The 25,835-nt window shown below is 43.8% G+C and overlaps 1 protein-coding gene and 5 non-coding genes across 6 annotated transcripts; 3 read left to right on the top strand and 3 right to left on the bottom strand.

Moving 5' to 3' along the window:
• Positions 1-991: 991 nt before the first annotated feature.
• Positions 992-1,073, bottom strand: TRNAL-AAG (transfer RNA leucine (anticodon AAG)). The gene has a single exon. It is a non-coding gene; the product is annotated as a tRNA-Leu (tRNA).
• Positions 1,074-1,350: 277 nt separating this feature from the next.
• On the top strand, positions 1,351-1,762 carry LOC132432947 (translation machinery-associated protein 7-like). The gene is made up of 2 exons (XM_060023807.1): positions 1,351-1,383; positions 1,562-1,762. Exons 1-2 carry the CDS (start codon positions 1,351-1,353, stop codon positions 1,760-1,762), a joined length of 234 nt encoding a protein of 77 aa, XP_059879790.1.
• A 5,279-nt stretch (positions 1,763-7,041) lies between these two features.
• TRNAE-CUC (transfer RNA glutamic acid (anticodon CUC)) lies at positions 7,042-7,113 on the bottom strand. The gene has a single exon. It is a non-coding gene; the product is annotated as a tRNA-Glu (tRNA).
• An 11,146-nt stretch (positions 7,114-18,259) lies between these two features.
• On the top strand, positions 18,260-18,332 carry TRNAM-CAU (transfer RNA methionine (anticodon CAU)). The gene has a single exon. It is a non-coding gene; the product is annotated as a tRNA-Met (tRNA).
• A 5,293-nt stretch (positions 18,333-23,625) lies between these two features.
• Positions 23,626-23,698, bottom strand: TRNAM-CAU (transfer RNA methionine (anticodon CAU)). The gene has a single exon. It is a non-coding gene; the product is annotated as a tRNA-Met (tRNA).
• Positions 23,699-24,537: 839 nt separating this feature from the next.
• Positions 24,538-24,619, top strand: TRNAL-AAG (transfer RNA leucine (anticodon AAG)). Its single transcript has one exon. It is a non-coding gene; the product is annotated as a tRNA-Leu (tRNA).
• The last annotated feature ends 1,216 nt before the right edge of the window (positions 24,620-25,835 follow it).

The raw sequence follows: 25,835 nt of genomic DNA, 5'->3' as shown, positions 1-25,835 counted from the left end.
CTCCTATGAGTCAATAAGCAAAAGACAACCCAAAAATAGGCAAAAAGCATGAAGTATTTCACAGAAAACTGAAAAACGATGATGACCAAACACAGAAAAATTGTCCAGTCTCAGTAATTAAGGAGTTTTGACCACAATGATATGCTGTGAGATACCTACTAGGTTGACAAATTCTCTTAAATCTGGAACTTCATTCAAAGTCCTCACATAGAGAACTTTTTTTTTTTGGTAGAGACTCAACCATATTTGGGCAATAACTCGTCTATTACATGAACCCCACTACGCTGTAAGTTCCATGAAGGCAAGGAACTTGGAGCTGGCAGGAGGGAGAGGGGGAGATAGGGCGGAAACAATTTCCAAGCTAAGTCCTGGAGGATGAGAAAGAGACACGAGGATCTGCTCAGAGCAAAGAGAGCGCCCACCCCAAGCCACAGAGGTGTTGGATGCAGCTGAACTCGAAACCGCCCAGAGGGGCGAAGTCACCTAGCGCTGGTGCGATGTGTCCGGCAGCTGCGGGACGAGGTGCTGGCGCTTTCCAGAGCCTCTTCTCGCGTCTGAATAACTAGGGTTCCAAACACAAAGTGCGCTGCAGAGAGGCTGGAGGAAGAACAGTGATTATTTTGAACATAAATTATTCCTTCGGAGGCACTGGCAGGATTTGTATTGAATTACAAGGGCTTTCCCAGGAATCTGACATCTATTCATTTGTTTGTAATAAAGACTGTATGCATAAAAGCACTTTTTGTTCGTGTTACTTGATTCCTGCATCCGCAGGGCCTAGAATATACTGGCTGCTGAAATAGACAAATAGATTATTTGAGCGGTTATTTTCGGTTGAGCATTGTTCTAGGGCAGTTATCTATGGCCCCTGGGTAAACAGAAGTCAAAAGAGGGGAAGATAGGGACCGACTTTGTAGTATGTTAGAACTGTCCACATTGGGCGTGAAGAAAGGACGTCTAACACTAGGAAGTTTTAAGAAAAATACACACTTGGCAGCGGTGGGATTCGAACCCACGCCCCCGAAGAGACTGGAGCCTTAATCCAGCGCCTTAGACCGCTCGGCCACGCTACCACTTCCGGCTTGCTCTTCTTTCCACATTTTCCCTAGGAGTGAAAGTCCTCCCCTTCCAACTCCCGCATACGTTTCCCACCCGGGACTCTTTTCTGGCGTTCTTCCCACTAATACTTCCATAGAACTTCTGCCTGGTGTTCAGCCACCACCCATCCTGACCCCTGACACCCTGCTTCCCCACAGCTGGGATTAGGGCGGGAGGAAACCAGGGCATCCGAGACTCCCGCCCCTTTGGGCCGCGGGGCCCGGGTGGGTTTCAGGTCCGCCGTGGATGGGGATGTCCAGCCCGAGCCGCGACACAGCTGAGCGAGTCCGGGAGTGGTTTGGGCTCCTCCCGAGGGGACTCTAGGAAAGGAAGGCAACCCGACGAAAGGCGCAGAGAGCACAGTCCTCAGGAGGACCACGGTCTCTGCAGAAGGGCCCCTAGGACCAAAGGCGTTGGGCGGTTCATTTTGAAACGCCAAGATTCGAATCATTTAAAAGTATAGTTGCGGTCGGGCCGCGAAGGTGGCAAGAAGAATCCCCTGAAGCAGCCCAAGAAGCAAGCTAAGGAGGTGGACGAGGAAAATAAGGCATTCAAGCAGAAACAAGAGGAGGAGCAGAAGAAACTCGAGGAGCTAAAAGCGAAGGCCGTGGGGAGAGGCCCCCCCCTGGCCACAGGTGGAATTAAGAAGTCTGGCAGAAAGTAAGCTGTTCCTTGTGTCTGAGGCTATGATGATCCTTAATTCCATTCCTGTTTAAACATCTGGATTCCCTGCCATAACATCTGTTGCCACCTTTAGCTAGAATGAAGCGTTGTCTTGGAACCTACTGTACATTTAAGAATAAACTTTTGTAAAAAAAAAAAAAACATACAGTGGCTCATCTTGTCTTTCGTTCTTCTCAGCCATTGCTGCCTTAGCTATGAAATCTGCATAAACCCAGCCCAGAATCCTGCCAAAGTGTGTTCTTAAGTCTTTGTTCTACCCTGAATTCTGTTCCACCTGGAATTAAACCAACTCATTTGAAATGGCAAAATATATATACATAGTTGCCGTCATAACATAATGCAATACATTGATAAAGTTGCTGTCTTAGGGCAGACGGTGGGGCGTGGGTGTCCCTGACTTAAAAGTTTTGGCTCAGACAAGGGTGTCATAAAACAAGAACACATTGTGCAGATTATGTCAAAAATAATATCTCGATAGAAAAAGTTAGCTAACTCTGGAGTTTCTGTTTGTTTTGGCATTCATCTCCAAGAAAGTCAATGCTGATAGTGTATTTATCCACTATTCCAATGAAAACTAGGCTTTCTTACAAATTCCTATACTAGAGTTGCTCATATGGAGTTTATTGCATAGTGCATGGGTGTTCATTTCCTGTGCCTACTGTAACAAATTAGCACAAACTGTGTGACTTAAAACAACAGAAATTTATTCTCTCACAATTCTGGAGGCCAGAAGTCCAATCTGTATCACCTCCCAAATCAAGGTGTCCTCAGAGCCAACCTTCCTCTGGAGACTCTAGGGGAAAATCTGTTTCCTTGACTCTTTCAAATTCAGGTGGCTGCTGGCATTCCTTGGTTTGTGGCCACATCTCTCCAATCTTCAAAGTTGGCATCTACGAATCTCTCTCTCTCTCTGCTTTGTCTTCAATGGCCTTCTCTTTCTAAGAAAATAAAAAGTAAAAAATTGATTTAGTAGTATCTCATTATCCTTAGCTGCAATACTTTAGCAATTACCAGTGTTATTTCCTAAGGAGATTACCTTAGGAAAATCACTAAGAAAAAGGATTCTCAAGAGAGTAAAAACAACATAGTTACCCCTACGCTTGCTAAAGCCTCACTTTCCCCAGTTTCTCCATATATCCCAAGCTAGGAGCCTCTTTTCTCACCCGCTGTGTTATTCTGAGCCCTCTCCCTGGTTCTCTCTCTCAGTTCCTCACAACAGCAGTCTCCTCCCCACTATAAGACTATGTACTCCCACCAGTTCTGGATCTCTGAGGGCAAGATGGACAGAGTTTGATGGAAACTGACCACTTTGTGACAACTTTAACCCTCAGAGACACAGAATGGTACCCTCCCGCTAGGTGCTAACTGGTTCAATGCTTCATCCGCGTCATCTTGATCCATCGAAGGCATCAATTCAGAGACCAATTTTCTCTTTCTAGTGCTCACATTCCTACATGATAAACCAAGAGGGGGGAAACAGAAAAATGAAGAAATAAATTGAGATAAAGTGACTATATCAAGGAGTGGGCATCAGGAGTCCACTCATTCATTCAACAAGTATTGACCAAGTGCCTACTGGGTACCTGGGCACTAAGCTGTGCACTGGATATTCAGCAGAAACACCTGACCATTGCTGTCCTCACCCTCAGAGCTACCAGGGAAGGCAAACATTCATCTAGTCATTACAACTCAGTGTTGTGAATGAAGGAGGGCTGGGTTCGCACTTGGCTGAAGGAGCTAACTTAGTTCTGGAAAGGCCTGCTTGGAGGAATTTACGAATACGCGGAGGAATGCGGGGGCTGGAGTGAGACAAGCCTGGCGAGAAGCCTAACAAGGAAAAGTTTGGGTGGAGGGCGGCTGGGGTCGGGATTGCACCTGCAACCCCTTCCGCACCCCACAGGCCCGCTCCCGGAGGGAAGACACAGATTCCTGAAGGAGCCAGGGGTGAAAAGTGGAAGAAAGGAGAAAGAGGAGAAGGAGAATGAAAAGAAGAGGAGGGCTTCTCCCAAAGCCCCCACGGTCCGGTTCGGGTGATGGTGGTGAGGCCCCCGTCAGCTGCCGCTACCTGACGGTTTCCGGATCTATGATTCTAACATTCCGAGAAATAATGAGCCCAACCGTGGTCCTCAGGTGACAATCCCTGCAAGGACTAAAGGCCTACGCCACACAGAACAAAGCATCTAAACGGTATACAAATATATCCCTCTTCCCGGTCCCTGGAGAGGCACTTTCTAGTACCCTCTATCCAACTGTCAGCTCAGTGTGTACTCTCTAGGAAGCGGGGAGGACTGCCTCTCGCTGGTTCTAGTTCAGTCTTGGGGAACCCACAGCTTCAGTCCGACAGTTGGGTAGGCCGGGCGTCAGAGTGAGATTTGGAACCACCCTCACAGGTTCCTGGAAGTCGAACAGGGAACTCTGATGACCTTCTCTTTAGAGACTAAATTGATGGGAAAGCATTTAAAATTAGTTCCTCAGGACCGACCGACTTGAGAAAATGTCTGGGAAGCAACTCTGCACCTTTAGGAGGTGGACTTGTCAGCAATTGCCATCGGAACATATACAGAAGTGTAATTCTAGCTTCACCGGGTATGGCCAGAAAGCTTGACATTGAAAACCTATGCCATCCCATCAGCAGCAGAGAATTTCCAAATTTTAGTTCAGAATTCAAAGAGTTCGGATTTCAAAGTCCTGAACGATCCAGGAGCTTTCACAATTCCTCGCTTTGCTTCCCCTGATCCCTTGTCCTGGAATGCCGGTCTCCTCCTCATTCACTCACAGAAACCTTGCTCATTCTTCAAAGCCCACTTCAAATAAGTCAGTTCTCCACCCTGCCTCCGAATCTCTCTCCCTCTCTCTGTCTCTCTGTCTCTGTCTCTGTCTCTGTCTCTCTCTCTCTCTCTCTCACACACACACACACCACCGTGATTTTCCACACTTTTTTTTCTTAGCAGATTACTCTTTCTGCCCAATGGAAAACTTGTTCACAATATCTGTCTCCTCCACTCAGCCTAAGCACCACAAATGTAATAAAAATAATAATAATAATAATAAAATCACATGGATTAGGATATAGTATGGCTGAGCACTTTTTGCGCATTACTCCCCATAACAAATCTATGAGGTAGATTTTTTTTTTTCTGAGGTACACGTGTCTCTCACTGTTGTGGCCTCTCCCGTTGCGGAGCACAGGCTCTGTACGCTCAGGCTTAGCGGCCATGGCTCACGAGCCGAGCCGCTCCACGACATGTGGGATTTTTCCGGACGGGGGCCCGAACCCGTGTTCCCCGCATGGGCAGGCGGACTCTCAACCACTGCGCCCCAGGGAAGCCCTATACAGTAGATTTTTTATTCCCCTTTTACAGATGGGAAAACTGGGGTTTAGGGATGTTAATTGAGAGATAGGAGCGTGCCTTGCTCATTTTTCATCTTCCATAGGGACTAGTGTAGTGCAAACCTACCTTGGCCCTTAAGATTGATTTACTGACCCCCAACTGTTGTCCTTTTTCTTATAGTCATTCAAGTTCTCCCTCTTTCCTCTTGTACTTATGTGGATTTTGGTTTTGTTATATTTTTGCCATTTTCTCTCTGAGTTGACAAGTAATTAGGTAACAGTATCATGAGCACAGAACCTACTGTGCTAAAATACAGATTAGAGATTCCCCCCCCCCCATGGAGAATAAGTAATAGCTCATAACAGAAGAATAAAAAAAGAAGTCACATCACTTTCGAAGAAGAATCCTTTGTCTCTAATCCAATTAGGTTTGTGTAGGAAAGTTTTAAAATTTAGAAAACGATTAAACACATTCAGGGGTTCTACCCAGACTCCTCCCTAAAAACAGACATATAAAACTAAATGAAGCAAAGGATTCTTGCTGCATATAGAGGAGACAAAATATGACATCATTAAAAGAGGATGTTGTTCAGGAGTGATTGCCATCAGCCCTATAAGGTTGATTTCCTGTGAAACACTAAGCAGAAAGAAACAGAACAGCTTCAGTATATACAGAAATTTGACAAACTATACTACTTTTATACTTATGGCAAAACAAAATTTCTTAGACAAATTGATCTTACATAGGTGTCAAAGTGTATTAACTCAAGGAGAGTATTGGCAAGATGACAAAGGAGTGTCCCATCTCAAAGAGGTTTTGGAATTTGTGAATTTATATATGGGGGTTGGGGGAGAGCAGGGAATGTGCAATTAGTTAGAAAAAGAGTATTACTGCTTCATTTAACATGATCATAAAAACATCGTGTCCCCATCTGTTGGTAGAGTAAGATCAGGGTCACCATGATCTTTGTTTGGAAGCTTGTGGAGAATTCATATGTGCATTGAACTTTTATAAGAAATGAGAAGGAAATAATAAGTAATACTTCTGTGGCTGCTATTTAGACAAACTATGTAACAAAGATTCGTGCCCCAATACCGTCAGACAGGAGCGAATTAGCACAAAGGCATCAAACCTTGTCAAAAGTCAGAAGGATAACAGAATCTGCTTTTTCTCAAGTAGCTGTCAGTAAATTTCTCAGGTGCGCATTCAGAGATGCTGAATACATCGTTTGCCTGTTTCTTAGTTTTTTGACAGCAGTTTTCCGTTAATAATATGGCCTTCCCCTATTTCCTCTCTTAGAAAACCCCAGACAGATTGTAAATTCATAGCAGAAAACAGGTGGAGGCGCTGGGGAGATCAGGCAGTCCGGAGACCGCCTTGATCCAAGATTAAGTTACCGTGTCAGTATTTCTAGGCCGATCCCCCTTCTCCCAGCTGGATCAGTGAAACTAGAAAACCCGCCGGAGAGAGTGGGTTTCACAATTCCAGCCGCTTTCGGGAATTCAGAAACTCGCCCACAACCAGCCAAGGCAAACTTCCAGGAAATAACTTCCCGATTTCTTCCGTCTCATCTTCATTCGTAACTCTCTTTACAAAGTGTTATGCTAATCTCAACCAACTCCTAAAGCTAATCAGTTGCCTCCAAAATTTCCTGCTCACTGGACCATCCAACTGAATAATTAAAATTTTGAAGCATTCAGGATAGTGGCGAGCTTTTTGGTCAATGTCAGGTAGCGTGCTCATTAACAAAATTTTGTAAATAACTGAAATTTACATCATTTGTGATTTTGCGGTTGAATATCAAAAACGTTGCAGAGTTTCTAGGCAGAAAATGCCTCATGAAAATTAAACTTGTATACACTTCAACTTTTAGTCTTATTTACAAGTTTCCCCCTTGGTTTCGCGAAAGCCGAGAGGAAAAAACATTTTCCCTGACCGGGAATCGAACCCGGGCCGCGGCGGTGAGAGCGCCGAATCCTAACCACTAGACCACCAGGGAAGTTAGTGAAACGCTCTCAAAATAATGCTACAAAGCTAATGCTCCATACGTATGCATGCGTCACTCCTTTTCTGAATATTCAATAAGGCAATGCAAGATCCCATTCGTTTTATACATGAACCTCCTGTTCCGCACCAACCAATAAAATCTGGACAAGGGGAAGATGTGGCAACGCCCAAGAAGGAGTAATCGGGGCCACGTAGCTGCATAGAGTCTCCTTCCCTGCTCCAGACGTGTGGATTTACTCAGGAATAAATTGTAGATTTAACTAAGTCGTTACGGCAGTTCTTATGACATTAATTTGTAACTGTCTTCTTATCTTTCTCCTCATAAATTGGTGAGCCATTCGAGGATGAAAACCGTTTTTAAATTTATCTTTGGTTTCCTCAAAGTGTTTATGATGATGCTTATCAAATTCTTTATATTTAGTGAATAAAAAGACAGAGGATAAAGTCATAAGACATTATTTGAAGATGTAGTGGGCGGAGTCGAAGTAGCTCAGCTGGGCGAGCGTTAGGCTGGAGATATAGAGGTTCGTGCTTCGACCCCGGGATTCGGCGTGACTCTTTTCGCAAACCACATTAAAACGCTGATTAAACAAATTGCAAGCAAGAACATACCAAAACACGACGCAACTTTTTTCTCAAATTCATAAAAGAAGACAGAGGGTTGTGCAATAAAACGATTCTTCCAGTCAGAGTAGCCTAGGGATGGGCTTCTACATCTCACAAAATAAAAGAAGTAGATCCAAACGTGCAGAAGGAAAGCTACTTTCCCTTCTTTGTAATATTTAGTGTGTGTCTTCTTTCTTGGTTCGGGCTCTGTTCCACTCATACTATGTTCCTCTTTCTTCAAACCTATCCCTTCTTCATTCCCATGGAATTATTCCAACAACCGTAAGCCAAAGTCAAGAGACCCCAAAGTACTCCTCTTTCTCCTGTTCATTTCTACTTCATGATCTCCCTTTCCCCCAATCTTATTCTCTGCCAGCTTCTAATGCAAAGGAGACAGGTCATCCAGATAGATATGGAAAAGAGAAGTTTAATATGAGGAATACCAATTGCATTTTATTCTCGACGTCATGTTCCTTCAATAAATATTTATTAAGTGGACTCCTAGGCAACTCTAAAGAGAAAGAGAGAGGCATGGCAGGAGAACTGAAGGAAAGATTCCTGGAAAATGAACTCATCTGAGTTGAATTGAAGAGGTGGCTCCTGGCTGGAAGGGCGGTGGCGGGGCGGCGTGCAGGGTGCATGGTAAACTGAGCCTGAGCCTTGAAGGAGAGAAGAGAGTCATGATATTCCTGTAGCTCCCTTTTTCCCTACCTCCTAATTTGGTAGTTCTTCACATATCCCAACCTCTTCCTTCCTACTCAGAGGAAAATTTTCCCTCATTTCCAAGGCTAATGGATATTCCATCTGAGCTTTTGACCCTTCTCCCGATTCCATTCTGCCCTCGTGTCTTTGATTCTCCCTCTTACCTGCCTCTCCTCAAACTACAGAATGCCTGCATGTCCATCTTCAGACAACAAAAAAAAGAACACATGCCCTCCTGTCCGGCCCTCATGCTTCTTCCCCAGAATCTTTCCTTCCAGCCACCACCAAACTTGTTAAAGGAACAGTATTTGCCTCCACTTCCTTGCCTCATCAGTTGCTTGCCAGCTGAGGTCTGCCTTCCAAACCTAGGAAACCATTACCATCAACTTCCCAAGTTTCTAATGCTTTGTCTCTTTTTTTGGCCCTAAACTTAATTCTGTGCAGGACACAAACTATTGACAACTCATCCTTCCTGAATCAGTCTTCCTTGGACGTTTTCTTCTCTGTACTCTCCAGCTGTTCTGTTTCCATCTTCCCTCTCCCCCACTTCTAAGGACTCTTTAGAAATGGCTGCATCTCAGTGTCCTGACCTCTGTCTTTTTTTAATTCAATTTTTAAATTATGCATAATTGTAGATTCACCTGCAATTTTAAGAAATAATACAGAAATATCTCATGTACCCTTTACTGAGTTGCCCCCAATGGTGACATCTTGCAAAACTATAATGCAATATCAGGAGCAGGGTATTGATATTGATAAAGTCAAGATACAGAACATTTCCATCACCACTAGGATCCTCATGTTGCCCTTTTATAGCCACAGCCACTTTCCTCCTGCCCCCCCCAACATCTGGCCACCACTAGTCTGTTGTCCATTTCTATAATTTTGTAATTTCAACAATGTTATATAAATGGAAACATATAGTATGTAACCTATTGGGATTGGCTTTTTGCACTCACTGTAATTCTTTGGAAATTCATCCAGGTTGTTGAGTGCTTCAATAGTTCATTCCTTTTTATTACTGAATGCTATTCTGTGGTATGAGTTTACCACAGTTTGAACATTCCCCATTAAAGGACACTTGGGTTGTTTCCAGCTTTTTACTATTATGAATAAATCTGCTATAAATATTTGAGGATAGGTTTTTGTATAAACATCAGTCTTCATTTCTCTGGGTTGAATGTCCAGGAGTGCAACTTCTGGGTGGCATGGTACTTGCATGTTTAGTTTTTAAAGAAACTGTCAAAGTGTTTCCCAGAGTGGCTGCACCATTTTACATTCCCACTAGCAATGTATATAGCCTCATCCATCAACACTTGGCATTGTTACTAGTTTTAGTTTAGCCATTCTGATAGGTATACAGTGACATCTCATTGTGGTTGTAATTTGCATTTCCTCAGTGGCTAATGATGTTGAAAACCTCTCCATGTGCTTATTTGCCATCCATATATCTGCTTTGGTGAAATGTCTCTTTAGGTCTTTTGTCCAATCCAGGAAGAACATTTGTGTACAGGTTTTTGAGTGAGAAGTTCCTGAAAAAACTTGGAAGTTCAGACCTGTGGCAAATCTGTCTTGGATTATACAATTGTCATGCAATGCAATATAATGCAGCAGTATTTACAAAATGCAGTACAGCCTTACTGTTTTGGGAAAGGCTGATTGCAGGGTGGAGAAATCCCCAGGATAATAAGTCACTAAGAAGAGCTTCTTCCAGTGTGGACTGACTACACCACCCTTTTGCACACCCTTTGTGTGCAAAACCTAAAGATAAAGTATACACTAGTGTTAAAAAAAAAAAAAAAAAAAGACAGGCCCCAAATGGAGTCATTTATGCTAAGCCTCATTGTCACCAAACCTAGATCTAAGTAGGGCCTCTGCCCTCTAGAAATGTAATCTAAAACCATTCAATCAGGAATCACCTGATCAGCACTACTAGTTAGGTTATCTGTCTGATAGACTCCTGCCACCCCCCTAAAGGAAAGTAACCTAGCAATAGCCAACCTGCTTTTTTGCCTAGTATAACTTCCTTGTTCCTGCTCCCTTCTGCCTACTAAAGTCTTTCATTTTGTAGGGCTCCTCGGAACTCCTCCCTACCTGCTAGATTGGATGCTGCTCGATTGGAATCGATTTTTGCTCAAGTAAAATCTTAAAAATTTTAATATGCCTCAGTTTATCTTTTAACAGTAGTATGTACGCCGCCCCGTGTACTCCGTGAAGTTAGGTGGTCTGCTGTGTGCAAAAATAATGCTGGGGAAAAACGAGTCTTCAAAAAGAGAACCCAGGGAAGATTAAACAAAAGAGACCGGGTCTCGTCGGATGTCCGGGCAGAACTGCAGGCACTGCTCGCAGGCGCGGTCCCACCGCCGCCCAACACGGGGAGTTTGACCTGCTCCGTGTCCGGCCTGGGCCGGGTCCCCCCCTCCTTAGACAACCTGGTACCCCCGGGCTCCCCCGGGAGCCCCATGTTGGTGCCAGGCCCGGTGCGGACGCCCGCTCTACACAGCGCGGTAGTCCCGAACCCCCGGGCACCCACGATCCGCCGACCTCAGCCTCCCGGGAAGCTGGGATTACAGGCGCGCGCCACCGTGCCCGGCGCGGGGAGATGCGGCGCCGCGGGCCTGGAGGCTGCGGCCGGCGGCCCTGCCGTGCTGCGCGGCGCGACCTGCGCGGCGACTCCCCTGTGCGCAGCCCACTACCCACTCTAGATTGCTAGAAGGGGCTGATAGAACCGAGCTCAGGAGGCGCAGAAAGCCCTGGCAGAGATGTGAATAAGCTCGGTTTATCGTGTTGTCCTCGGAATCTTTGCAAAAAGGTCTGTTAAACAAATGGCCGTAAATTTAATAAAGGAAAGGGTGAAGGACTGTATTGAGGGTCGTGTTCTTCGCAAACTTCCATACGCATACAAAATCACGGGGGCGGGGGGTCTCGCTAAAATGCAGGTTCTAATGCTGTAGGTCTGGGGTGAGGTCTGAGAGTCTGCATTTCTAAGAAACTACCAGGTTAAGCCAATCAGCGGTCCGTGCTGCAAGTGACAAGGCTGTTGACGCTTTGGAACCAGATGTCTACACATTTTCATTTATTTTAACAGTGGCAGCGTTATGATATTAGAACATTAAAGAGAAAAATAAAAAGATACCCACAGTTCCAACTGATTATGGGCATTTCCCTTCCTTTTTAGTTCCCGCCCTCATGCATACATAATTTTGTGCATGGTTGAAACCAGGACATTTGTACAATGTCATGTTGGGTACATTTTCGTTTTGTGGTAAGTAATAAATATATGCAGAGAATTGTTCAATTACTACTCTGTCAGCCAACATTTACTGAGACCCTTCTTTGTGCCATCTATACTAGGTCCGTCTGGGGAATCGGAGAGTACAAAATGCACTCTTCTGAGGAGCTTATGGCCTGATTTTTTAAAAATACAGACAAGTAAGTCAGTGAGAATTAAGACACACTCGTATTCTTCCATAGATGTAAGGGCAGGATGGTGTGTAGAGAAAATCATCATTACGGGCACCTAACCTAAGATGGGGATGGTTTACTGGAGGAGATGATAGCGGAAGTGTGTCTTAAAGATGAGCTATAATTAGGCGGGTAAGGAAGATGTGATCGTTGTGATTTATAATAAATCTTATTTGGCCTTCCTCACACTTCTGGCACACAGTTCCTAAAACACTGAGACTTTCCTAACTGTTGAGAGCCCTAAAGGTGCCTTTTGTTATGTTAATGAGGAGACTTTGGGAAAGCCCCAGAGATCTCCTAAGGGTGGGCACAGGTTGCCAGGGGCACTAACCGTGTGATTGGAGGGCTGAAATTTTCAGTCCCACCTCCTACCTCCTGGGAGGGAGAGGAGCTGGAGATTAAGTTAAATTACTGATGGCCTACATTTAATGAATTGTGCCTATACAATGAAGCCTCCATAAAAACCAAAAAGGACAGGGTTTGAAGAGTTTCTGGGCTGGTGAACACTTGCAGATGTGGGGACAGTGACCAGCTCAGAGAAGGCATGGAAATTCCATCCTCCCTTTACCCATACCTTGCCCTTTGCATCTCTTCCATCTAGCTGTTCCTGAGTGATAGCCTCTTACAATAAACCAGTAATCTAGTACATAAAATGTTTCTCTGAGTTCTGTGAGCTGCTCTAGCAAATTAATTGAACCCAAGGAGGGGAGTCTGTGAAAATTCCCATCTCTAGTCAGTCGATCAGATGCACAGCTGACGACCTGGACTCATGTTTGGAGTCTGTGGGCAGTCTTGTGGAGCTGAGCCCTTAAGTGGCAAAATCTGATGCTACCTCTGGCTAGGTAGTGTCAGAACTGAGTTGAACTGTAGGACACCCAGCTGGTGTAAAGAATTGCTTGGTGGTGTGGGGGAAATCCCACACGTTGGAATTGTGTCAGTTTTATAGGGCATGGGAAGATTCTCGCCATAAAGCATCAACAGGTGCAAAGCTGAAAAGGTGTGAAAATCCCTAGTTCCTAGTTCCATTAGGCCTGAGCAGAGCATCAACGGTGCATGGGCCAAGAGGAATAAGATTAAGATGAAGCTGCAGATGAAAAAAGAGTTACCTTGTGTGGTAGCTAGTCTCCCAGAACTGACCCCAGTGTAGCAGGTCTCTCAGTAATCACACCTTTGTGTAGCACATTCCCACAGTGAATCTTGGTTGACCAAGTAGAACTTCACTGAAGTGACACTTTGCCAATTCCAGGCCTGCTTGAGTCATAAGAACCCTGGCAGCTTCTGACTGGGTTTCTTGGAATGCTCAATCTGGAAAGCTCCCTCTCAGAACCCAGTCACTGTACTGTGAGAAGTCCAAGCCACATGGGAAGGTCACAGCCAGGCACTCTGGACAGCAGCCTCAACAGAGCTCCTAGCAGGTCACAAACACTAACTGTCACCACCAGTCACGTGAGCAAGCCATCCTGGAGAGCTCAGCCCAGTCAAGTCCTCAGAGGTCTGGGGTTCTTGCTGACACCACATGGAGCAAAATTGCCCAGGTGAGCCCAGTGAACCCACAGAATCAAGAGAGATAACAAAATGGTTTTCTATTGCTATCACAGCAACCTTAGTGGCTTTAAAAAACACAAATTTATTACCTTACAATTTTTCAGGTCAGAAGTGATGGGTATGGTCTCACCATGCTGGAAGCAAGGTATTCGCAGCCTGCATGCCTTTCTGGAGGCTCTAAGGGAGAATTTATTTCCCGCTTCACACTGTTTATAGAGTTTGTTTCTTTGTGGTTGTATGACTGAAATCTCTGTTTTCTGCTGGCTTGAGCCACTCCTGGCTTCTAAAGACCGCTACATTCCTTGGTTCTTCAAAGCCATGAGTGATGGGTCAAGTCCTCAAATCACATCCCTTTACCTACTCTTCTGCTTCCTCTGCCACTTGTAAGGACTCTTGTGATTAGGATCATCTCCCCATCTCATGGTCCTCAATCTTAATCACATCTGTGAAGTCCCTTTTACCATGTAAGGTAACATTCACAGTTTCCTGGGATTAGAGAATCTTTTGGAATGTCCATTATTCTGTGTACCACAAGTCACTGTGCTTTGGAATTCTCTGTTACATATTAGTAGATAATGAGAACACATTGCGAGCTGTATCTTCAATGACTTTGAACTTTACCTCGAAGGCTTTGGAAAGACAAAGAAATACCCTTCTGAACAGAAAGGCCAGTGTAACTGGTATCTTTTGCAAGCTTGTCCTGACTGTACTGCAGAAGTGGGGCCTCAGCTAGCACACAGAGTTCCTTTGTGCAAATTATGTAATAACGACTCATATTGGTGGATGAATAACAGAAAGGCAACCCTCGGGGCTGATAAAGTACAAAAAAAGGAAAATGCCACCTCTGTCCAAGGCTCATGGCTTGACTCTCAGAACTCAGGTCAGACTTCAGCTCCTATATACCTTCTCCACAAGTGTCTTTTATAGGGCACCTGTGTATGACAGCCCTGTGTAGACAAACAATGGGAGACAAGCAAGGTTAGAAGCCCAGAAACCAGATTGGAGGCCACTGCTGTAGCAGAGGAAAGACACGGAGGCAGGATGAGGAGAAAGAAAAAGTAAAAGAGTGGTAGTAATCTGGTATGGAATAAAGGAGAGTGATTCAGGAAGTACCAAGGAGGTAGAATTCACGGGACTTGGAAGCTGGTAGAATGTGAGTAAAAGAGAGGAAGGGATTAAAAAGGATGCAAATGTGATGATGCTATTCACCTGCTGTTGGAGGAGAAGCAGGTCTTCACCAAGGTGATACTTTTCTTACGGAGAAGTGGGATTTGAAAACCAGGGAGGAAACAATGAGAATGACAGGCCTTGAGTCTGGTGCCGTAACACAGTTGTTCATGTAGATGAAGAAATGCTATTGCATGCTAAAATATTTTGAAGCCCTCAAGGTCAGCAAGACTGGATGGAGTTGAAAGAAACGAGGGCTACAGAGCTGATGAGGATATTTTAATGAGAATCTTCTCATACTTGAAGAGAATTGACTCAGAATTTAGAGATCTCAGAAACTGAGGATGAGATAGGAGAATGGGGAGAAAATGTATCCCCTTCCTCCTCACGTCTTTACTTCCCTCTTTCCACAGCTTAGATTTCATGATTAATTACCAGCATTACGAGCTTGTATAACCTTCATCTCCTGTGCCCCACTCTCCACCCTAGGTCAAATCAAACACACCACCACTTTCTCCAAACCTGAATCTGAATAGCTGAATGGATACAGCATACCCCAAAGTGTGCTCCTCCATTTAACCCACTCTAAACCAAACCTTTATCCCCTCTAACTCCACTGAAACTCCCTTGTCGAGTCCCAGCAACCTCCATCTTGCAAATTCCAATGGTCAATTCTCAGTCTTCAATTTGCTCAGCTTCTCAGTAACACTTGGCCCAGCTGATACTCCCTCTTTATGGAAACACATTCACTTGATTTCTGGAACAACACTCTCTCTTGGTTTTTTTGTTTGTTTGGTTTTTTTTGCCCCACTTAAATGTAGTTCCTTCTTTATTTCCTCCCAGTCTCTACATTTTGGAGTTCTCTAGGGTCCTGACCTGAGTCCTCATGTATTCCCTACATACACCCTCTCCCTACCTGAGCTCACCTGATCACCTGGCTTTCAATACCATCTATACCCTGAGAAGTCCCAGACTTAAACTTTCAACCCCATCTCTCCATTGAGCAGATCAAATTACATGACTGACATCTCCACTGAATGTCTAAAAGGCATCGCAAACTTAACATGTTAAAAGATCTCTTGATTTCTTACCCATCCCCCAAACCTGCTCCTTGCTCAGTTCTCATCTTGATAAAAAGCACAGCAGTAATTTAAACTTGTGAAATAAAACTTGGATTCCAAATAAGTTATACTTTCAGCAAATAAGTCGTGTTTAACTTGACTACTTGGTTGTTCCTTTCTGGTATTATTATTAATTATTATTATTGTTGTTGTTATTATTATTATTTTGTTCTGAAGCAGTCATATTTTCCCCCAAATAAATCATTTTTTTAGTGTATGAGTTTTTGTCCCAATCTACGTAACATCAAACAATATTGGAGAAAGAACATATATACATTTCTGTTATACCATAGTACTTTTCTCCATTCCCATCCTCAAAGTATTTCCAAATTAGATAAGGACATTCTTTTTACCCCACACTTTGAAAATAAAGATTTTACAGCAGGCCAATATTTTAAAGTATTTTCTATGGCCAGCCACAGTGATAGCCACCTTGTAGGCATATGCCTAAAGAGGCCATCTCATTCCATTTCTGTGAAGTAAAAAAATCTCAGTAAGTGCTTCTGCACATTTTGAAGAAAATAAAAACTGACCATAAACCTCAATAAACCATGAAAGCCTCAATATCATGAGTAAGCAAACCACAATCCTTTAAAGCAATGTCTGTGTACAAGGAGTGCAGGACATTTAGCAGATAAGATCTTTTTATTTTCTTTGGTAAGGCTAAACGGAATTTGCCAAAATTTACTTTTGCACTGTTGCCAAATGTGCAGATAGATGAGCATGGCCTAGTTTGTATCTGAACAAAATATCAACAATCTTCTGTTTTATGTATCTAGTGGTTTTATTAAATCTACACACAAATCAAGAAGATGATTTTTCGACACCATGTTTCAAATTAAAGTCGTAGGAGCTAGGGGAAACATTTTTTCTTGCCTAACTTGACACATCGTTTGAAGTTGTTATATTGTAGAGAACAAGGTCATCCGACAGAATCGGCTTCACAGTACAAGAGGCCAATACACGGTATCGAAATTTCCCTTTTTGTTTGCCCTCGGGATGCAACCTTTGAATCAGGAAATAGAGAATGCGAGTTCTTTTCAAGTATTATACCCAACACTATCTTTGACTGAGCATTGGTGTCATTTAGAGAAGAAGAAAAACCTCTGATTCGAAAGTTCTCGCCCGTCTTAACCCAGACTTGGGAGATTCAGTCTCCCCTTGTACTGTCACACCTCCTTCTCCACTATGCCCAAATCCAAATCCTTTTCTACATATTGTGCAGTACTCTGTTTTGGTAATTTACCTCCCTAATCCAGTTATATGTGTTCTTCCATCTGCCATTTAGACTTTTTCGGTGAGGTCTGGGTCATGCTGGCATTCACATGGTAGTCGTTTGTTCTCATTTTCATTATCTAGACTCAGGACATATGGTCGAAATATCCACAATGTTAAAAATTAAGCTAACATTATTTCGATAAAAAGCACAACAGTTAATCTACAGGCAGACCTATTTCGCATATTTAGGTTACAGCACTCAGAGAGATGCAACACTGGACTGCCCATTATTGCGAACCAAAAATTCCGGTTGCCCTCATCAGCGGCCAGGGGAAAAACAGAGATTGCAACTACAGAAGTCGAATAATATGTGCCGCCTCAATTTGGCAATAAAATCAGTGTTCCTCTCAGCCCTCCAGGGGCGGGGGCGTCAGCGGAGGTAAAGGTGTCATAGGGTGTTTTTGGTACTTTGCCCAGCCGTCCGCAACCCATCTCTGAAACCCTGACTCTTCTCAGCCCGGGAAGAGGTTTCCCAGGAGTTGCGGCTTTCCCAAGACATTCCCGGGGCAAACCAGGAGACTGGGTAAGCCAAGCTTTTCACCTGTTCCTGTTTCTGTAACTACAGCTCTCTCATACCAGCAGATTCCCAAGAGTTTGCACCAAGGACACCTTATTCTTTAAAGCATCAAGTCCCATATGTCCAGGAACCCCCTTTGGACTTCTTCGGGACGGAGCAGTGGTCAGGGAAGATTGTAGTCTGTTGAGAAACTGATGGGACTTGGGGAGGTGTTTTCTTAAAATGAGGACAGACCGCTTTATGGGAAATTTGCCTGCGAAGGGGCATAAACGAAATAGAGCGACAGCCTGAGACAGAGGCGTCGAGTCAAAGGAAGTGTTTTGTTATTTAAGGTAATAAACACTTTAACGTGTTTAAAGTACTGATGAGAAGAATCGGGTATGGAAAGACAGAGGGAGAGTGAGAGAGGAAGTGGGCCGTTTTCCTCTTCCCTAGAGACCACAGGGATGGACGCCGGTATAGGTTAAGTGCAGGTATCTGGGCAAGAAGTTAAGGAAACTCTCCTTCTGTTGTGAGAGGTGAGGGTCATTAGTTCAGAACGAGGGGAGCAAAGGCAGTGGCATCGACAACGACTTTCCTCATCTGATTCAGGTTGTAGAAGTTGTTGCACTTTTAAGCCGTTGCAGGGGAGCATTTCATTTTCAGATTTTAAAGTAAAGGAACTACAGAGCAAGACAGAAGTTTAAGCAAGGTAAATTCCAGTGCTAAAGACATTTGATGAGGACACTCGGCCGCCTGCCTCCTTAGCGCAGTAGGCAGCGCGTCAGTCTCATAATCTGAAGGTCCTGAGTTCGAACCTCAGAGGGGGCAGCTCGATTTTTGCCCTCGCCCTCCACCAACCAGTTACCGCCTTCGTCTGGCAAAAGTCTACTTCCTAGTGACTGGGCCAGTTGTGTGCTGGTCAAAGAGCTCAAGCCTAAGCTTTCTTCCTGATTGGTAGGTGCAAAAATATGGAAAGATGTTATTTATGTATAATGACTTGTTATCTTCAGCTCCTTCCAGTGGACAACCTCTTGTCCAAGTTCCTCTGATTGCTATTTCTTCTTGGAACAGTATCCTATTGGCGCAATCTAATTTATTGGGGAAAATAATTGAATGGACAGATATATGAAAATCTGACATTCAGTTTTCTCAGTAAGTCTTCTTGTTTCCTCTTCATATATACATGCCATCTCCTTGCCCTGGCCTCCCTATCTAATCTGGTCCTAACTGGTTTCCCATCTGTACTACACTGAATATTGTTCCACAAAAATGTATGCCCGCCCACCCAGAACCTCAGAACGCGACCTTATTTGGAAATAGAGTCTTTGCAGATGTCATTAGTTAAATTTACATGAGATCATACTGGATGGGGGTGGGGGTGGGGCTTAAATTCAGTGGCTAGTGTCCTAAGATGTATGTCTGTTTTATCCACTCCTGTATTTCCAGTGCCTAGCACAGTATCAGACAAACAGTAAACACTTGTCAAATAAGTCAGTGAATTAATTAGCATATTTAACGTTACTTTGTTTTTGTTTTGGGTTTTTTTTTGCCATATCCCCTACCGCTATATTACTCCCGGCGGTCAACATCTCAAATTTGGATTTTTGCAGTAATCCCCACAGGAGTCACACCTACTGAAGTTCATCCTGCAGGCATACTTCTCTGGCCCAGTCCGTGCTGGAAAAAGAGAGGGCAATACTTAGGCTGCTCCTGCTAAATATCTGGACCTGTATTTCAGGATAGTTCTCTCAACAGTTCATTCTGGTGCAGAATGAAAAAGGTATATACTAGGGAACATCTTAACAGTGTCTTCTAGACCCTCAGCCTCTGATCCCAGGAGCCTACATCTGCTACAGTTTAAGAGCTGCAGTTAAGGACTGTAGAGACGCCAAATAGCTGGATGGTCTGGCTGTTCGGGCTGTTCCTTAGAGAATCTTGATTCTTGTTGGAGCCACTATTCTGAATCTGTTCCTCCTCTTTGTAGAATCAGAAACTAGTTTTTAATTCACCCAGATTTTTCCAGGCTTACAGGACTGACTCGCAATAACCAAATGTCAGAGACGTTCCAAGCCAGAGTATGAACATATTATAGCCGCACTGATGGTTGACCAGCATATTCTTTCCCTTGTAAAATAAACTCTATAGTGGGAAGCAAAGAACATTAGAAGATTGCTCTGTGAACCTATAATCAGAGTAAGGAAGTAATAAAATATTAATGACTATGATATTAGGCAATGATGGTCTGGCGCATTCACCACCAAAAAGCCAACCAAGCCAAGCTGTGGGTTGGCTGCCTCTGGGAAGAGATGGAATTCTGATCATAGTATATTTCTAAATAAAGTTACATTATCATTGGTTAGATATTCTTGTTACCTTTATGGCACTTTGATGTCCAGAAAAACCTCCTCAGCCACTCATTTACCAACTCTTACTTCACTCTTAGGAAATTATTTGGTTCTGGTACAAAGCCATGTACTCTAAGGCTCTCCTTAAATGCTAGCTCCCTTCATCTTACAGTAAAGGTCCCATCTATTCACCTCGGCGTTGGCGTTTGCCTGAGTCACTTACACATACCGTGTAAAGAGATGGATGGTTTGCAAGGGTGGAGTCAGAACTGGATGGTAAAAGTCAAAAGCGACGCCTGAACAGGGACTTGAACCCTAGACCCTTAGATTAAAAGTCTCATGCTCTACTGAGTGAACTACCCAGTCCCCTTTTGTTGCAGCATGTTTCCTGTACATCCTAATGTGAAGAAAAGTACATGAACAAAGTTCCAATTCTGTTCATGTTCCTTTCCTTTATTCCTAATTCCATTCCTGCCTCTTTGAATATGGCTCACAACTACTTCTGCCCCCAGGTCATAAGAAAAAGATAACGCTCATATTTGAGTAATATAAACAATTACTTCTAAAAGTTGTATGTTACTAGAGATGTAATCACCTGGACCCTCTTGTGCTTCATCTTCACAATTTGTGTTCCAGTCTCCCCCCAGACCTTAAGAATGCCTAGCAGAAAAAGCTCTTAACAACTAGGTTTTGAGAACTTACTCTGAGCAAGGAGCTCTGCTTTGCCCCTGGTTTACAGCAGTGGAAAGCCACCACCTCAGCCTTCATGGAGTTTACCCTTTAGAAGGGAGAGTCAGCCTTTTAAACAATGAATTACACCATAAATGTTTAAACAGCCATTGTGATAAATGTTCTTAGGAAAAAGTACAGGTTACTGAGGTTTGTAGAGAAACAAACAAGTATAATCTCATGACCAGAGTTTCCAAATTAAATGAGATAACACACGTAAACTTTTGGAATAGTGTCTGGGTCATGCTAACAGTTCAATGAAAGTTAGGTGTTATCATCATTATTATTTTTATTATAAAATAGATGAATTAGAAAATCATATTTAATTGGTTGGTTGTGCCACCTTAGACAAATTACTTAATCTCTCATCCACTTTCCTCCCTTAAATCCTGCAACAGAAATTTCTTCCTCAAAGGTTGGGTTTACCACAATGGTACGTAGTACATTTCTAACTTATGTATTTATTCATGCCACTATTCAAAATAGATTTGAGGTGGTCTACACAACTTCACTGTAATAAGATAAAATGGAAAATGTTAATAGACTTAAGTAGGGATAAAGGGAGCATAGAGGTAGAAAATTAAGGTAAACGTATGCAAGCTATAGGTGTCCCCCACCCCATATCTCCAAGACAGTGGATTATAGAGGGAGGTGACCTCTTCCAGGGGGTAAGAGAAGACTTTTCCCAAGACATGATGTTTAAACTGAGAACCAACAGTTTAATAGTAATAGATTAGACAAAAACATGACTCCAGCATTTTAGGAAGAGCAAAAAAGCAGAATACTTTCAGAGAACTTAAAGAAGGCCTGAGGTGCTTGAGTGCAGATATCTTGGGACAATACTGATGGAGGTGGGGGGCAAGGTAAACAGAAAGGCAGGGACAGATGAGAGACAGACAGGCTCAGAGGTTATGGCTAGGAGTGCAGAGTACAAACTTCATCCTTGCAGCAATATAAAGTCACCGGGGATTTTAAGCAGAGAGGAGCAACATGGTCAGAGATGATTTCAAAAAGATTATGTTGGTTTCATGTAAAGAAATGTGTCAGCGTGAGGCAAGAGATGATAGGAAAACACAAATTAGGTTACTGTGTAGCCATGTAGACTTGACCTACTGACTATTTGGCAGTGTTGGGGAATGGTGCAGAGACTGGGAACATTTGGAAAGAAGCAGAAGACTTGGGCCCAGACTCTTCCTGGGCACCTAGAGAGGAAGAGGTGTCAAACTAATTCATTTCTCTCAGTAGGGCATTGCCTTAATAAACCCTTTACTTGGAAAGGCAGCAATAAAGCAGAATAAGAAAGGGCACTTTGGATCTTTTGAGAATTCTTTGGAAGGCATGGAGTGTTTGCTCTGTTCTTGATCTGACTTGTGGATACCTGAGGGTACTGCCGCCAGTTCTGATCAGCAGGCAAGCCGTGAGTGATCAGACAAAAAAAGGAGAATCTTGGGAGGAAGTGACCTTCCCCACAATAGTCAATATGAGATAACTGGATATGTGCAGAGGGATTCCAAAAACTTGTTCAGGTGATTGCATTCAGATCTGATCTCCTGAGCTTGCTGTTAAAAATTCAGATTTGCAGTCTACCATGTCCCACTCAAACATAGTAAAGTCCATGAGATCAGGAGCAATTTCTGTTGTGTACAGTGTGGTATCCCTAGCCCCTATGTATCAGTCAAGGTCTAGTTCAGAAACAACACCAGGTATTTCAACTGAGAACACTGTGGTAACCCAGAGATAATAACTATGGAAAGTAGTTACCACCTTCTAGGGAGGAGGGGAAAAACGGGTAGGGGTTGGGCCTCTAAGGAAGAGCACAAAGAGAATGGTGGTTGGAATCAACTACCATTGTTGGAGCAACCCTGACTGGAATAGCAAAATTCAGAAAACAGTTCCTCTTCTCTTCTCCCGCCTCCCCGGCTCCTTCTAGTTCCTCTTATTGACAGAACCTAAGAGAAAGCCAACTGACAAAGTTTTAGATATGTAATTTGCAGATGGCCAGAGCCAACATCACAGAAGAGGGTGAATTTGAAGCTGAGCAGGAATGGATTAATAGTAAGGGACACAGCTTTGAACAGTGCTTGGCACATAGTAGGTGCTCAATAAATATCTGTTCAATACCTCCCACTCAACAAGCTGAGATGTTAAGAGCTGGATATTAAATATCAATCTTGCTTTTTTTAAAATTAATTTTTACTGGAGTATAGTTGCTTTAAAGTGTTATGTTAGTTTCTGCTGTACAGCAAGGTGAATCAGCTATACATATACATATATTCTCTCTTTTTTGGATTTCCTTCCCATTTAGGTCACCACAGAGCACTGAGTTCCCTGTGCTATACAGTAGGTTCTCATTAGTTACCTATTTTATACATAGTAGTGTATATATATCAATCCCAAGCTCCCAGTTCATCCCACCCTCCCTTCCCCCCTTGGTATCTATACGTTTGTTCTCTGTGTCCTTATTTCTGCTTTGATTCTTGCTTGTTTTTATTTGAGCCAGGTGCTTATCCTGTCTCTCTAAATATCACTTCTTCTTTCTTCGTTTTCTGTTTCTCTTGTTACTCTTTCCTGTATTTTGCAGTTTGGATGACCTAGAGACCCAGTCAAGAACACTGCAAGCAGGAAAAGAAGTCCAATGCAGAGACTGAGGGGGGGGGAAATGTTTTCTTTTTCATGTAGGATGGCGTTTGTGATCTGGTGGTAATTCCAGAAGAATGGCAAAATATAATCAATAATTAATAGAAATGTTTTGCACATCATACTACATCTTCCACATCCCCAGTGTAACCCTCCATCCCCTTCTCCCTCTCAACCAGTAAGTTTCTTGACCTTAATGTTTTTGTAACAAGTCAGTCTAAAAGTCTCCTAGCTCTATCTACAATTGGTATAAAAAGACTTTTGGAGTATTTAATCTTACTGAAAATTACTATTTTGTATCTGAACAGTACATGGTTCTGTTAAACAAAAAAATTCCCGTTTAGTTTCATCAGAGCAATTTCCTCCGAATTTTCCTCTTTTTATACGCAAACGGAAGAAAAGCTTAACGTTGCCCCCTCTGAGGTTCGAACTCAGGACCTTCAGATTATGAGACTGACGCGCTGCCTACTGCGCTAAGGAGGCAACTGCGACTGCCACTTATACAACACATCTACCAACTTTATTAAAGGAATCATTTTTAGAATTCTCTGAATCACAGTGTTTCAAAGGAAGGCGGAACCATGGTTTAATTTGCCTCTAAAATATTCGAAGTTTGGATGGCAAAGCCACACAGAACAAGGTAAGGGCCCGACTACTGGCCCAGCCCCGTTTCCCCTGCAAACTTTCCTGCGAAGACTTTAGGGGCGGTGAGGGCAACTGAGTGCGGACTTTGCAGAAGTTCTGCTCGGTATGACCGGGGCCTGTGGAGATGGGCTACCTTCTGAAAAGCAAACAAGACTTAAATAACAAGGACCGTACTCTTTGCCTCCCTCGTGAGGTTCCATGGAGGAGCTTGGTCTCCTGAGATAGATGAAGGGGGAGGGGGCCTCAAGATTCTTTCCTCATTTCTCCTTGGCGGCTCCCGGGCTCAAGCCAAACGCCCAGACTTGCTCACTCCTGAAGTCCGGGGACTTACTCCCTGAAGTCCAAGTGGATCTGGAACCCACAGCATCCACTGGAACTGTCAGTCTGCGTGACTCCTTTTTCCTATGCTGATGACAGACGAGGCAGGAGCCTCCTCCCGCGCCACCTGCGCCGTCGCCGTTCACGGTGAACCTGGGAGCCATGAGAAAGCAAAGTGTCAGGGGTCAGGGGGTTCTCAGGTTGTGCTAGGAGTGGAGAGGGGAACGCTGGAGGAAGGGCCCGCGGAGACAGCTCAGAGTGGCGGGGGCACGGGTGAGGTGGGGGGGAGAGAAAAAGGACCTGAAACGGGCGCAGTTTGGGTCAGATGACATGCATGTAAAACTATTTTTTTTGTAGGAGGTAGCGTGGCCGAGCGGTCTAAGGCGCTGGATTAAGGCTCCAGTCTCTTCGGGGGCGTGGGTTCGAATCCCACCGCTGCCAATGACCTTTTTCCCCTCACCGTTGTCTGAGTAGGTACTCTTTCATGTCCAAAATACACAGTTCTCACAGGCTCCAAGTTCAGGTAGGTTCCTCTCCTACCACTTCTGCTTTTCCCAGAGGCCAGAGATAACACCCATATGTACTGTCCCCCAAAACAGTGTTCATCACATGACAGGCCTTCAACTGATTATTTCAAATAACAAAAAGTTAATGAGCATCTACTCTGCGTGGTACTTACTCCGTTATTGTAGTTTCATCACCCAATAGTTTCGAACGTATAACAGACCTTCATTTAATTCATTCGTTTATGTAAAAAAAAAAAAGAAAAGAAAAGAAATCAGCTCCTACTATGTGTTACCTACTAGGTACTTAGGCCCCGTAGATACAGTTCTTACTTATTACCTTATTCAATAAATGGTGGAACAGTGAGTAGCTGTCAGTTTCCCTGAATCCACTTGCAACTGGAGACAGGTCCCGCCCGGCCGCGGTTCTCAGCATCCCCGAAGCCTTCTCATTTTACATTTTGAATCCTAATTATGCTGATCTGAGCTGTGGCGACTCTATGCAAGGCGCCTCGCCTTGCCACTCAACTGCCTCTCAGGTCACACGGTCTAGAGGCGCTTCCCCCCTCACTGTGCGCGTCTCTGCGTCTTCCATTGGGCGCCCTCAGTCTCTGCTCCAAGCAATTCTCTCTGCCCTCAAAGCTTCTTATCCTCTACACCTCAGCAAGGTAGTTGCTCTCTCCTGGAAGCCTCCCTTGATCTCTCCCTCCACAATTACAATTAGGCACTGAGGATCTGGAAGGAAACAAAGGAGAGGGTCCCTGCCCTGGTGCAGTGTAGAGAAGACAAGCATTAGACGCATAATGGCCCCAAGATGATACAATTTCTACGGTAAAGAATGCAACTGAACTATGAATGACATTGTAGATATATAGTTACCAAAAATAAAGGACAGTACAACAGTACAATGTATAGAAGAACACACTTCAACGTTTCCAGTGATAACAGTGTCAGAGGATAGGGAAGGAGGAGATTATAAATTCTACTTTAGGCACTTTTGTTTGAGTTGTTAGGATGAGTAGATATTTATTTCATAAGTCGAATAAGTGAATCCACGAGTCCACAAATGAATTGTTCAAAAAAATCCCAGTCTGATAAATACCGCGAAAGAGAAATGGAACGTGCTGGGGAGCCTGTAGCAGGCCTCAGCTTAG

This window comes from Delphinus delphis, chromosome 10 (assembly GCF_949987515.2).
Source record: "Delphinus delphis chromosome 10, mDelDel1.2, whole genome shotgun sequence".
In the NCBI taxonomy this organism is placed as follows: domain Eukaryota; kingdom Metazoa; phylum Chordata; class Mammalia; order Artiodactyla; family Delphinidae; genus Delphinus; species Delphinus delphis.
The sequence above is the reverse complement of the archived record's forward strand: the minus strand, read 5'-3'. Positions and strand labels throughout refer to the sequence as shown.

Coding starts and splice junctions, on each gene's coding strand:
- LOC132432947 (XM_060023807.1), top strand. CDS start 1,351: ATGTCCAGCCCGAGCCGCGACACAGCTGAGCGA. Junction 1,384..1,561: donor GCCGCGACACAGCTGAGCGA/GTCCGGGAGTGG, acceptor TTAAAAGTATAG/TTGCGGTCGGGCCGCGAAGG.